The sequence below is a fragment of the Desmodus rotundus genome, chromosome 4 (genome assembly GCF_022682495.2).
Source record: "Desmodus rotundus isolate HL8 chromosome 4, HLdesRot8A.1, whole genome shotgun sequence".
Classification (NCBI taxonomy): domain Eukaryota; kingdom Metazoa; phylum Chordata; class Mammalia; order Chiroptera; family Phyllostomidae; genus Desmodus; species Desmodus rotundus.
Window position 1 is genome coordinate 18,477,088 of NC_071390.1, and position 13,860 is coordinate 18,490,947.

Here is a 13,860-nt window from a genome sequence, read left to right on the forward strand (position 1 = left end):
AAATACCCAGGAAAGCCAGTGGTGGAGTTCCAGTCTGTAGATTGGCAGGCTTGAGACCCAGGGAAAGCGAATGTTTCAGGTGGACCCTAAAGGTTTTTCCTTAAGAACCATGTTCCAGTTCAAAGGCAGCCAGGCAGAGGGAAGTCTCTTTTGCTCAAGGAAGGGACAGCCTTTTTATTCCATTAAGGCCTTCAATTGGTTGGATGAGGTCCACCCACATTGAGGAGGGCAATCTGCTTTATTCAGTCTACTGATTTAAATGTTAATCTTATCCAAAAAAAAAACCTTGACAGAAACACAGAATAATGTTTGACCAAATATTTAGGTACCTCATAGCCCAGACAAGTTGACATATAAAATAGCTATCACAAACTATTAAACATTTAAATCCTCCAAAGAAGTTATCAAGATATGGCAGTAAACCTTAGTATGAGTATGCTAGCCCTTTTTTCTCCTTGACCATAGCTAAATCAGGATTGGCAATGAGGGGAAGGATATAGAATTCAAATAGCTTATATCATTAATAAGATTTTTTATTAAATTGTAAGATTAAGTATTTTGTCCCCAAATGAACTTCCTGTCCTCATAGTCCCCAAGGATCCAAGATGGCATAGGATTAAGTGGAAGCTACACTAACCTCCTCCCAGGACCAATCTGGAATTACAACTAAACTGTAGAGAAATCATCCAGAATAACCAAATGAACACTAACTGGAGAGAAGTCTTACAACCAAGGATAGAGAGAAGAAACCACTTCACCACAACATGACTGGTAGGGAGTGTGGAGATGTGAGAGGCCTGGCTGGGCTCCCACGGGGGGCAGCTGAAGTGCCAAAGGGATATTTCAGCAGCCAGAGCGTTCCCCCTGAGAAGTGTGGGGTCTAAATCCCAAGCTGGGCTACCCAGCCTACAACACTAGAGCTGGAAAGAAATCCAGATAACATCCAGCTATGGAAAGCAGCAAGGTTCCTGTCAGTCAGGGAGAGACTGCTGGAGACACAGAGAGCCTCTGAAAGGGCCAAAGCACAAAATTTTTCTTGCAGACCCTTACCCTGGACTCCGGCAAAGGGACAGAATGGGCAAGAGACACTTGAGTAGAGTCTGGGGTTGGAGGCTCTGGGGAGAGAACTGAGAAACAGCCAGCAGGGTCCTTGTGCAGTGTCATTCCCCATACTGCAAGAGCCATCTCTCTCAGGCAGAGCACTCCTCTCCAAGTGGCATCAGCCTGAGGGGAAGCAATAGCCCCTCCTGCAGGAATTACTCTGCCCTACCCTGTGATGCTTAAGCCCAGCTGCGTACAGCTTGATTAAATTAATAACTAATCAATTTAGCGGCTGATTAATTTAACAAGTAAATCAGAAAACACAAAGCAGCCACAATGGGAAAACAAAGAAACAGGCCCCAAATGAAAGAACAAGTGAATTCTCCAGAAGATCTAGATGAAATGGAGGCAAACAATTTATCAGATAGAGAATTTAGAGTAACGATTATAAGGATACTCAACAGCAAGAAAAAAGACATAGAAACCATTAGAAAGGACCAGTCAGAAATAAAGAATGCAATATCTGAGATAAATAGTACACTGGAAGGAATAAACAATAGGTTAGATGAAGCAGAGGATAGAACCAGTGTTTTGGAAGACAAAGTAGAGAAAATCAATGAGGAAGAGCAGCAAAAAGAAAAAAAGTGTGGAGAGCTTTAGAAACATTTTGGACAAAGTGAAGAATACCAACATCCTCATCATGGGAACATCAGAAGGAGAGTTAGCAAGGGATCAAAAACCTATTTGAAGAAATAACGAGAGAAAGCATCCCTAATCTGGTGAAGGAAAAAGTCATACAGGTCCAGGAAGCTCAGAGAGTCACAAACAAGTTGGACTCATAGAGGCCTACACATGACACATCATAATTAAAATGACAAGGCTTAAAGCCAAGGAGAGAATCCTATAAGTCACAAGAGAAAAGCAGGTATTTACCTACAAGGGAGCACCAATTAGACTAGCATCCGATTACTCAACAGAAAGATTTCAGTCCAGAAGGGAGTAGCATGAAATATTCAAGGTGATGAAAAGAGATGACCTACAATGGAGGCTACTTTACTCAGCAAAGGTATCATTTAAAACTGAGGGAGAAATAAGAAGCATCCCAGACAAGGAAAAGCTAAAGGAGTTAACACCAAACAAGTACTGCAACAAATGTTAAAGGGCTTGCTTTAAGAAGAAGAAGAAAAAGAAAAGAAAAAGAAAAACAGAGGAAAACAGCCTAACAATAAAATGGCACTACAGACATACCTATCAATAATCACCTTACATGTAAATGGCTTAAATGCTCTGACCCAGAGACAAAGAGTAGTTGAATGGATAAGAAAACAAGACCCATACATATGACGCCTCCAAGAGACCCATCTCAGATGAAAAGATACACACAGACCAAAAGTAGAGATGCAACTTAAAACCACAATGAGATACCACTTCACACCGGTCAGAATGGCCATCATAAACAAATCAACAAACAACAAGTGCTGGCGAGGGTGTGGGGTAAAGGGAACTCCAGTGCACTGTTGGTGGCATTGCAGACGGGTGCAGCCACTGTGGAAAACAGTATGGAATTTCCTCAAAAAACTAAAAATGGAACTGCCTTTTTGACCCAGCAATTCCACTGCTGGGATTATACCCTAAAAATCCTGAAACACCAATTCAAAAGAACCTATACACCCCAATGTTCATAGCAGCATTATTTACAATAGCCAAGTGCAGGGAACAGCCTAAATGTCCATCAGTAAATGAGAGTATCAAAAACTGTGGTACATCTACACAGTGGAATTCTATGCAACAGAAAGAAAGAACTCCTACCCTTTGTGACAGCATGGATGGAACTTGAGAGCATTATGCTAAGTGAAATAAGCCAGGAGGTGAAAGACAAATATATGATCTCACCTAAAAGTGGAACCTAATCAACAAAACAAACAAGCAAGCAAAATAGAACCAGAGACATGGAAATAAAGAACAAACTGACAGTGACCAGAGGAGAGGGGGGAGAAGGATAATGTGGGAAAGAAGGGGAAGGGTCAAGTCAAGGAACATGTATAAAGGACTCATGGACAATGACATGGAGGGAGGACTGAATGTGGGAGGTGGGGGTGGGTAGGGCAGGGGAGAGTAATGGGGGAAACTGGGGACAAGTATAACTGAACAACAATAAAAAAAGTAAAGGGTTGGAAAAAGATATTTCATGCAAATGGAAAAAAAAGATGGGGTAGCAGTACTTATATCTGACAAAACAGACTTTAAAACCAATGCTATGATAAGAGATAAAGAAGGAAAGTACATAATGATAAAGGGAACAATCCAGCAAAAGGATATAAGCCTAATAAGCATTTATGCACCCAACATAAGAGCACCTAAATAAGTAAAGGAAATCTTCATGAACAGAAAGAGAGAGATTGACAGAAATAGTCACAGTTGGGGATTTTAACACCCCATTGGCTTCAATGGATCTACCAGACAGAAAATCAACAAGGAGACAGCAGCCTTAAACGACACACTAGATCAAAGGAATTTAATCAACATCTTCAGAGCATTTCACCCCAAAGCAGCAGAACATATATACTTTTCAAGTGCACATGGGATATTTTCTAGGATAGATCACATGTTAGGATACAAAACAAGTCTCAATAAATTTAAGAAGACTGAAATCATATCAAGCATCTTCTCTGACCACAGTGCTATGAAACTAGAAATCAACCACAAGAACACTGAAAAACATGCAAAGGCATGGAAGCTAAATAACACGTTATTAAACAATGGATGGGTCAACAATGAGATCAAGGAAGAAATAAAAGATACCTTGAAACAAATGAAAATGAGGACACAACAATCCAAACTCTGTGGGACACAGGGAACGCAGCCCTAAAAGAGAATGGCAGAGCATGCCGGCCTATCTCAAAAAACAAGAAAAAGCTCAAATAAATGATCGAACTTCACACTTAAAGGAACTGGGAAAAAAAAACAACAACAAACAAAGCCCAAAGTGAATAGAAGGAAGAAGGAAATAATAAAGATCAGAGCAGAAATAAATGAAATGGAGTCTAAAAAAATACAAAAATCAATGAATCCAATAGCTGGTTCTTTGAAAAGATAAGATTGACAAACCTTTAACCAGATTCATCAAGGAAAAAAACAGAAAGCACCCAAATAAATAAAATCAGAAATGAAAGAGGAGGAGTAATAACTGACACCAAAGAAATACAAAGGATTGTAAGAAAATATTATGAACAATTATATGCCAACAAACTGGACAACCTGGACAAAGTGGATAAATTCCTAGAAACATACAATCTTCCAAAAACAAATCAGGAAGAATCAGAGAACCTAAGAAATACATAAAAATCTCTTGAACTCCTGCTATATAGTTCTCGCCATTGCCATTCCATGAGGGAAAAACACTGGTCAGCTCTACCAAGTGGGCCACTTGGTTTTAAATTCCTTTTCAAATCTAAGACAGAAACAGAAATCGTCTCTTGGCAATTCTTTAAGAGCTCAATCTCTGGCTGTCTGAAGAGTCCTGGAAAAACTTCTATCATTTTCATGCTAGAGAAAGTTTGTATTTCATAAAAAGTTAAAAAGAGAGAAATTTTGAATTTGATAAAAATTAAATAATTGGGTGGATGACTGCTTCCCAACCCATCTTAATTTTGTAAAAGGACATACTTCTCTGTCCCAAAACTCGTATCAGAAAATTATGCACTATTCTTGCTCCCATTCTTCTTACTGGCATTTAAGGTATCATGATAAGCAAGGTAAGGTGGGGGCAGAAACCTGCCACACTCTTGAGGAGTCTTAGTGGGAGGAAAGGGAAGTGGCAGTGCTATCCAGGCTTTTCAGTAAGTGGTTTGGCCCTGAAGGCAATTTCCCTCACATCCATGTGACCAGCTAAACTCCATCTGAAGGTGAGAAAAAAATTATTAACATTAGTCATTAGACGAACACAGAATTTAAACTGCGGCCTTAAATTTTCTGGGGAATTCCAGGTCATGTAGAAATTAGAGTACATGTAAAACTGTTCAAAGGGATGCCCAAGAGAAGCAGGCAATGAGTTCAAATAGGTTTCATAGAAAAGAATGCAGGAAAAATCACATTATGAGATGAGGAGAAACCAGAATAGAAGGAGGACCAGAAAGAAGTACATGGCCCTGACTTTAGGACCATGTACATCTTCACTGCCCAGGATGCTAGGATGTGACTGATATGAACGTGCTGAGCAGCCACATCCGCCTTGATAAACTGAGGCAGCCTGCATAACCTTTTTGAATGTGTGTACCTTGCCTTACAGAATTTAGAACTCACTGCTCAAACTCTTGGATGTCCACCTCAGAGGAAGTTCTAAAAAAGATGAAGGTTATCTTTCATATCTAGTGATTAAGTGAAGGATGGGAAATAATTTGGAAGCATCAGCTCATGGTCAGAGATTCTCCTGAAAAAAGATGGTAGTATTTTTAGTATTCCATTCACTTTCTGGAATTTTTAAGAACAACTTTTCATCTCTCAGCCGAGTATTCTGGGTAACATGCCATTTTTATATTACATTTATTTAATGTACAAACATGCAAACTCCAAAAACACAGGAGTTTCTGTCTTACTTGTTCATCTAGAAGAGTATCTGGCATATACTAGGTAGCACCATTTTTTTTAATGGTATAACTTTATAAAGGTCTTTTCAGGACCCTAGTTCTGAGAGAATCCTCTCTTATCTCCATCATCTCTGTGTGTGTGTGGAAGTATGCACGTAAGTGTGTATATATATTCTTATATATACTATTATATAGTTATTAATGTATAATCATATGTATTATGTATATGTAATATAATAATATGTATTATGTGTGCATGCATAAACACACTTGCATATATAGTCACTGTACATATATATCTGTATATTTACTGGATCATTTGTATTTTAGGAAAAAAGGTTACTGTTTTTGAACATATAAAACTCATGCTACATACTGTTGTCGTGTGTCCATCAAATGATGAAGCTTTAGACTCTAAGCATTAATGATGTATCTCAAATACTGTTTATAACTTGTACAGATAAAGTTGCGTACAATAGCGTTAACTCTTAATAAAGTGATTTGACAGCCTAATAATAGAGTTTGCTTGTCATTATAGGAGTTGGGGAAGTGGGGGTGGTACAGGCTGGTGCAGGGTCACCATAACTATTCTCCCAAACCCCTCATGCACACATGTGCACACAAACACACACAGGTGAGCAACTTTTTAGGGGTTCAAATTTGATACACTTTTAGAATATTTGCATATTCAGAAAGTATCAAATACTCAGAAAGTAACGCATGGATTTTTACAGCTTTAGGATCTATATCTCTCCGTCTACTTGCATTGTAAAGAAGGGTAGAAAAATTTTCACAGCAAATTAATCTAAAGGGAAACAAGAACTGTAAGGGTGAGCGCATGAGAGTGAATGTGTGTGTGATACACTGTAGGAGTTTCTCTTAAAATATTCCCTGTTGTCCCTGGCTGGTGTGGCTCAGTGGATTGAGTGGCGGCCTGTGAACCAAAGGGCGGTCGGTTTGATTCCCAGTCAGGGTACATGCCTGGGTTGCGGGCCAGGTACCCAGTAGGGGGCACACAAGAGGCAACCACACATTGATGTTTCTCTCCCTCTCTTTCTCCCTCCCTTCTCCTCTCTCTAAAAATAAATAAATAAAATCTTTTAAAAAATATTCCCTGTTTTCAATATGCTGGTTGTTTTGCTTCCTCTGTTCTTGTCCTTAGTCTCTTATGGAATGTTTCAGAAAGAGAGAAACATATGTAAAGACATAAGCTTTCTGTTTGCTTGGGCTTTTAGAAGAATGGAAAATTGTTACAAAACTACTTTAAATTCCATTAGAAATCTTAACATTTTAAGAGTAGCCTGGCTTCTCTACTGTGGTCAGTAGTCTGCTGAATTGTTGGCACAAACACAGATGAGGAAACACTGGCCCAGACACTGCAATGCTTTGGTGTAAGGCTCCCTGGGAAAAAAATTGCCTCACATAACAAGCCAAAGAAGTACTCACGTCATGATCTGGTTCTCCACACCAGCCTCCACCAGGGCCCCATCGACGAAGAGAGGGACCGAAGTGAAAGCATACTTGTCCCAGGAGTGGCCCTCGTCGAAACTCACCCTGCGTGAGACACAAGTACAGGAAAGAGGCAGCTGAAAATAAAACCACACTCTTCTGCCACCATTTTCCAGGTTATCAAATTCTCCTCTTTGTCTCGCTCTCTGGCAGTTTGGATTATCAGTGGGCATTAAGCATCAACATCTCCCCATATTATTATGAGATCTGGTTAAAGCTGCATTTCCTGAGCCAGGAAGAAACAGCACCAGGGCTGCAGAAATACTTCAACGTATCAGAATTGAAAAAGCAACCCAAGCAGCAGGGCTTAGTGGATGGAGTGTCACGTTTCAAGTACTCGGAATGGAACCCGAGGTTCAATACACTTCACAATCAATTCAGCCCTTGGAGTTTTTGGCACAGATAAATTGAGTGTGCCCTATGGGAGGGGAGGTGTGTGTCTTCAGATCATACCTTTAAAAAAACAACTTCCTGCTAGTTCAGAATGGATGTTAGGATCATCTTCCCTCCCCAGTGCCACTTGGAGGGGCTTTTAGGGATGAATATTGAGTGTTGGAGGTGTTCTGGGCAGCGCTATGCCATCTTTCATCCAATGGTAAGAGGGAGGTCTGGCCCTTTGTGGATACAACTTCAGAAACTTTTTAAGGAATGCTGCTAAGGACTCCAGTGCTTCTGAGTGCTTGCTTCCTTCCCTTTCCTGGCAGTATCAAGGCCTTGCCTGCCCTGGATTTAACGAGGGACACAGCCCAAAGACCATCTCCTCTGGAACGCTTTTCCCAACACCACTTCCACAAGGCAGCATTACTTGCTTCATTCTCAGAGATTCTTCCCAGCCAGGTTAATTTTTAATTCTTCTCTGACTCCACAACACAGGATTCTCTGAGTTCAATTGTAGAAACTCTATTTCCTGTAAGACCCAAGCCTTCTTCTATCAGAGTGTTGAGTAATGGTTTTTTAACTAATCTTGAGTCCCTCAATTCAACATTATAATCTTGGGAGTTCAGGGGTACCCTGTACGTCATGTTCACTGAATGACCCCTTAACGCCCCTACATATCTATATTAGAGTGCTTCCTTCTTGATACTGCTTATATATTATCAAAAATATGTCTGACTTTCCCAATGAACTGTGAGCTCTTTGGGATTAAAGACCACAGCATTCATTTTTTCATGCCTAGTACTTAGCAGGGAAAATTGGCACAAGGTACTATATAAATGTTAAATGAGTAAATGAATAAAACAAATAAGGAATGATTAAGAGTCTTCTTCTAACTCACCCAAGCATTTTTTCAAGCACGATTTATTCTTCTATCTATGAACTGGACGCAGGAGTCCCTTCCCCCTTATAGTCAACCGACACGGTCTGTTCTCCATTTATTTACTCCTTTGACTCTCTCAGTCTCTCTGTCTCTTTCTTTTTCTCACTGTCTTATCCTCTCTTCCCCAATATATTGATTCAAAAGAATTAGAAAGTCAATCTCTTTACCACTAGAACAATTAATGTCTCAGACAATTTTTGTATTATGTTGTACCTAAATCTAGATCCAGACAAAAAAGAAGATAGTTGCTCATAAAAGTTCTGTGGGTTCCTAAATTAAGAGTGTATGCTTTGACTTAAAAAAAATTATTGAGATATCTTTAACATATAAAATCATTTATAGTTAAAGTATATAAGTTGATGTTTTGATCTATTGTGGAGAAATCGCCACAGTCAAGCTGATTTCAGAGGAGCGTGGCACGGGGGGGGGCGGGGAGGGGAGAAGAAGGGAGGAAGGAGACATTGGTCAAAGCGTACAAAGTTGCAGGTGCAAGATGAACAAGTGTTGAACACCTGATATAAAGCATGATGATGACAGTCAACAATACTGCCGTGACGTTTAAGGACTTGGTTATTTTTGGTTTTTTAAAATAGTCTAAAAGCTAAATAGTCATCTAAGCTGACTCAGAGAAAGTTGGGCAGATCTAAGCTGCTTTTCTTGGAAGTGAGGTTCTCATTGCAAAAGCGAAAACAAAAGCAGGATTTGGAATGGACTTGACTTTTTTTTTTGCCATGTACCACCTTGGTTCCTAAATTAATCATAGCTGTTTCAGAGTATGCCATGGCCACTAACTAGTTAACGCTGTGTGGTAAGTCCAGGAAGTAAAAAATATATATATTTGCTTAATTTCTTATTTGTTTGCTTTGGTGACTTTGAATAAATTGATTATTGTCTTGAGAGAAAAAAGCCAAGCTGAGTTGAAGGCCTCTGTCCTTGTCTCAGACGTTCCATACCGACGGAGGTCAGGTATTAACAGTAGCAGAATGAATTGTTGTTAGTGTCAACAGCAGTTCAGGGAAGGACGAGCCTGCATTACACTGACATTAATAGAAGCACAGCCCTGGTCGGTGTGGCTCAGTTGGTTGGAGTGTTGTCACATAGACTGAAAGGTCACAGGTTTGATTCTCAGTCAGGGCACATACCCAGTTTGCGGGTTCAATCCCTGGTCTGGGACCATACAAAAAGGCAACCAATCAATGTTTCTCTTTCACATTGATGTCTCTCCCTCTCTCCACCCACCTCCTTTCATCTCTCTCTAAAAAAAAGAAAAAAGCAATAAAAAATGTCTTCAGGTGAGGATAAAAAACTAGGACAGAGAATAGTTATCTTTACATTATATATGAAGATAAGTCACCACAGTTGACACAGAGGGGCCATCACAGCCTTCTAGCTCAAAAACGGAAGCTCCAAAGAGGATCTAAGCCAGAGACGAATAGAGAAATGGTAGAAGATAAAAGCCCAGTTGAATAAACTGAATTCATATGGAAGGAGCAGAAGTATGGGTTAGAGGGAAGGCTGAGATGAGCAGGAAAAATGAGAAATGCCAAACTCCAGGTGGGAAAGCTAGCATACACAATAATCACAGTGCAAAGACGATACAAGATAAGCACAAGCAAAGGGGGAGGTCTCCAGAGCCAGAGTGAGGAATGAACCCTGCGACCCCCGTTACGGTCAGTGCACCACTGGAAATACAGGAGGTGCCGCTCACGGGTCTTCCGAGATCAGTAATTCCTAACACGTGACTAATTACTTAAAAACACACACACACACACACACAACAAAAAAATCTCCTAAAGAAACTCCAAAAACTACATTTAAAAATTTTATCTCTTGAGTATCAGAAATGTGGGTCTGGGTGACTTGTCATTAGTGAAAGTGACTCTTTTAGATGACTAGGAGTTTTTAAGTGTTCTGAAGTAACTATATTGAATGGTACCCCCAGGAGATCCACTTTCTCCTCCTCGGTTCAATAGCTCATTAATGGCCAAGACAAAGGAATTAGGAATTTCTTATTAGGTCCCCAGGTGAAATTGAAATTGGTAGGATTGCCAATACTCAGGGAGGCAGGAGTAAAGTTATAATGGCCTCCAAATAGTGGCAAGATGGGACTTCAAATTCCAAATAAAATTAAATTAACTTATCAAACATTTATTGATGCCTACTAGGTGGCAGCTCTGGCACCGCCCTGTGTTCCAGTGATGTTGCAGTGAACAGGAAAAGGACGGCTCTAGCTTCAGTGGAACTTACATCCGAGTTTGAGGAGACAGTTGGCAGATAAATGGATACAAACATACGAGGTAGAAAAAAGGGTCGTGAAGGCAATTAAAATAGAGTGATGTGATGGAGAGTGACTGAACACATATTTCGTATCAGAAATTTGAGAAAGTCCTCTCTGAGGAGGTGACATTTAAACTAAAATCTGAATGATAATAAGGAACTAGCTGTGCAAAGATCAAGGTGAGGGCCATTCCAGAAGGAAGATCGAATGTGAAATGAAGTTGCTGTATGGGAAGAAGAGAAAAATGTTCAGTGGTTGTAGATTAGTGGGAAAGGAAATTAGCAGAAGGAAATTCAGTCAAAAAAAAAGGGGCTGGGCCAGGCTAGAAAAGACTTTTTTCCAGTTGAAATGGGAAAGGTATGATTTGATTTAAACTTTAGAATATAACTCTTACTTCTTTGGTGAGTGGACTGTCAGGGCCCAAAGTGAATGTGAGAAGATGAATTGGGGGGAGGTTTGGGAACTGCCAGAGACTAAGTAAGAGAAGAGGTTTGAATGAAGGTTATAATAGAGGAGATAAAAGGCTATGGAAAGACTTAGGATATTGTTAGAAGTGATGTAAACAGGGTTTGGTGATAGAATATGTACAGATTGCTTGAGCAAAAGAAAAAAATCACGGACAACATGGATTTGGGGAGGTAAGTAACTGAAATAGGGACATGGAATGAAAAGCAGAAGCAAAGCTTTTTGTTTATTTGATTCTGTTTAGTCCACATCAAGGTTTAGATGCTTTTTGGACTTCCATATTGTAACTGTCAAGGAGACATTTGGGTGGACGGATCTGGATTTCTGGGGAGTGACCGAAGCTAGGAATGTAGATTTAGAAGTCACTTATCAGGTTAAACAAATTCAAGCCTAATACCTAATTTTTTTTAAAGGCCTACATTTGGAAAAAGGAAAATAGTAACTAATAACAAGCTCAAGCAAAACAAAAACAAAAACAAAAACAAAAAACAGGGTCATAGACAGGTTCAAGGTAGACATTTCCAAGAAATGTCGCTATTATGAGAGGTAATCAAACCACTGAGTCTAGCATGTGTTCACAGATCGATAACATGCATAATAAAAGAAACTGTCCTACTACCAGATTGTAAATACTATGTTCAGTTTTGATCATTGCAGAAAACTGGCAATCAGTGTGATTAAAGGTAAAAAAAAAAAAAAAAGGTTGTTCTAGAAACAGGTAATATAAATTCAAGACAGCTCAGGAAAGAGAATAACAGAACCAAATTAATTATCATTGCCTTATAATATTTTTTAGTGAGAAAGCTTTCAAATAGTTAAACAAGCAAACAAAGACAACCATATTTATTGACTACTGAAAAGGGGCAATGTCTTTGAATAAAATCTGAGAAAATATAGTTAAATGCATGAAAGTATCAGTTAAAATATAGCGAGACTAAGGGAGACAATATTGCCATTCCCATCATTCTTCTAAAGAGCAGAGTCAAATATCTGCAATAAGAATATACGCTCCCAAGTACTTCTTTTGTTCATTGGTATATCCCAGCGCCCACACTAGGGGTGTATAAATAATACATGCTCAAACAATATGTGAGGAATAAATGAAAAATGCACAGAATATGTCTGAGTTGCATATCTGTTCATTTTCCAGAACTTATAAAGGCTAGACAAAGAAATATCTTGAGGTCCTTTCCAACTGTGGTCCTTTCCAAAACTCTAAAAATTACATGCAATTCTAGAGCAAACATTCTGCATAAGTCTGTCCAGCAGAACAGGAGCCAATGGACAAAAATTGCAAGTAGGCTCATTATTGCTCAACACAAAAACAATCTTTCAAACAAGCTACAGGCATTGTATAAGATGGGAACTGTCTTGGGTATTTGCGAGTTGGTCAGCACTGTGGTATTCTGGTGGAGTAGAGTGACCCTCTTAGGTATCACAGAGGTATCTTCTAAGACCCCCCCCTTGCTTCATGCATCTATAAGTTTATGATACTGAGGTAAGATCAACTAAAATGGAACAGAATCTTCTAGGAACAACCAGAGCCCTCCCCAGAAGTCTCTAGCACAGAAACAGAGTTATAACTGAGGTCATTGAGAATCAATGTTTCTCCCTTTGGTGAGGTGTGCTGTTCTATTTTATCCCAAAGCATGAGGTGGTAGCATTTTAGCCACCTGGAAGGTCTTCAGAATAGCACATGCCTTTCACTTCTCAGAGATACATATGCATTGAAACTATTGTTTTTGTGTGAATGTTTGCTAAACAAAAAAAGGCCAGGTGATGTTTTGCTTTCAGTTTCCAAGAACATTCCACTGAAAGGAGACACTGACCACTTGTCAGAGCCAAGCAAACAGTAGGATCCCAGTCTACCTGCCTAAGTTTTCATTAAAACACTGATTCCAATTCCCTGGGCCCCCATTGTTCCCTTCCCTCTAATGCTCTAAGGTACAAAGGTAATATACTCTCTGGAAGGCTAAACTGAAATAGCACTTACGTGCTAATCGCTATGCATCCAAATGTGCGTGGCCACAAATAGATGAGTTAATTTGTATGTTTTTTTGTCTTCATGCATATCTAGCTCCCTATTATTTCAATTTACAGGAAACAGCATGCCTTGCTAGCCTCACTAAAGTTCCCCCCAGTTTTCAATTATGACTCCTACTTTCTCTGAAAGGTAATGTAGCTATTATTAAAATTTGAGAGCCACAGTACTCTCGTGTGAGAGTGAGTAGGCTGGTGTCATCTTCCTATGCAAATGCATATACATCTGTATACAAAGTAACATCAGAGACATACAATAGGAAGTCACAATGAAGTAATTACTTTAACTTTCTTCCACTTAAAATGAGCTGTGTGTTTATCTTGAAAGTTATGACTTAACTAGAAACTACTGGTAGTAAAGAAATGTTTGAGTTTCAGAAGCTTACAGTTCATAAGCAGGGGACAAAATCAGTCAACAATTTCTTAAGGAAACATTGATGATAATGATATGGTCAAACCCTTACAAAACATTCACTTAGTCTTTGAAACCGAAGTTCAAAGCAGAATTCCTGAATGAGTTATTTGTGGTTGTTTTCTAACACACTCAATAGCTGGCATTTAACCACTGGAGGTGTGATTTGAGAAAGGCATTCATAGATAAGTAAGCAGAAATCATGGGGAAT

The 13,860-nt window shown here is 39.4% G+C and overlaps 1 protein-coding gene across 1 annotated transcript in view; it reads right to left on the minus strand.

Annotated features, from left to right (window-relative positions):
- The window catches only part of SORCS3 (sortilin related VPS10 domain containing receptor 3), a 545,108-nt gene that overhangs the window by 67,048 nt on the left and 464,200 nt on the right, over nucleotides 1-13,860 (minus strand). Inside the window, exon 14 of the mRNA XM_024555801.3 lies at nucleotides 7,074-7,181. Coding sequence (XP_024411569.3) covers nucleotides 7,074-7,181 — 108 coding nt within the window. The remainder of the gene's footprint in view (nucleotides 1-7,073; nucleotides 7,182-13,860) is intronic.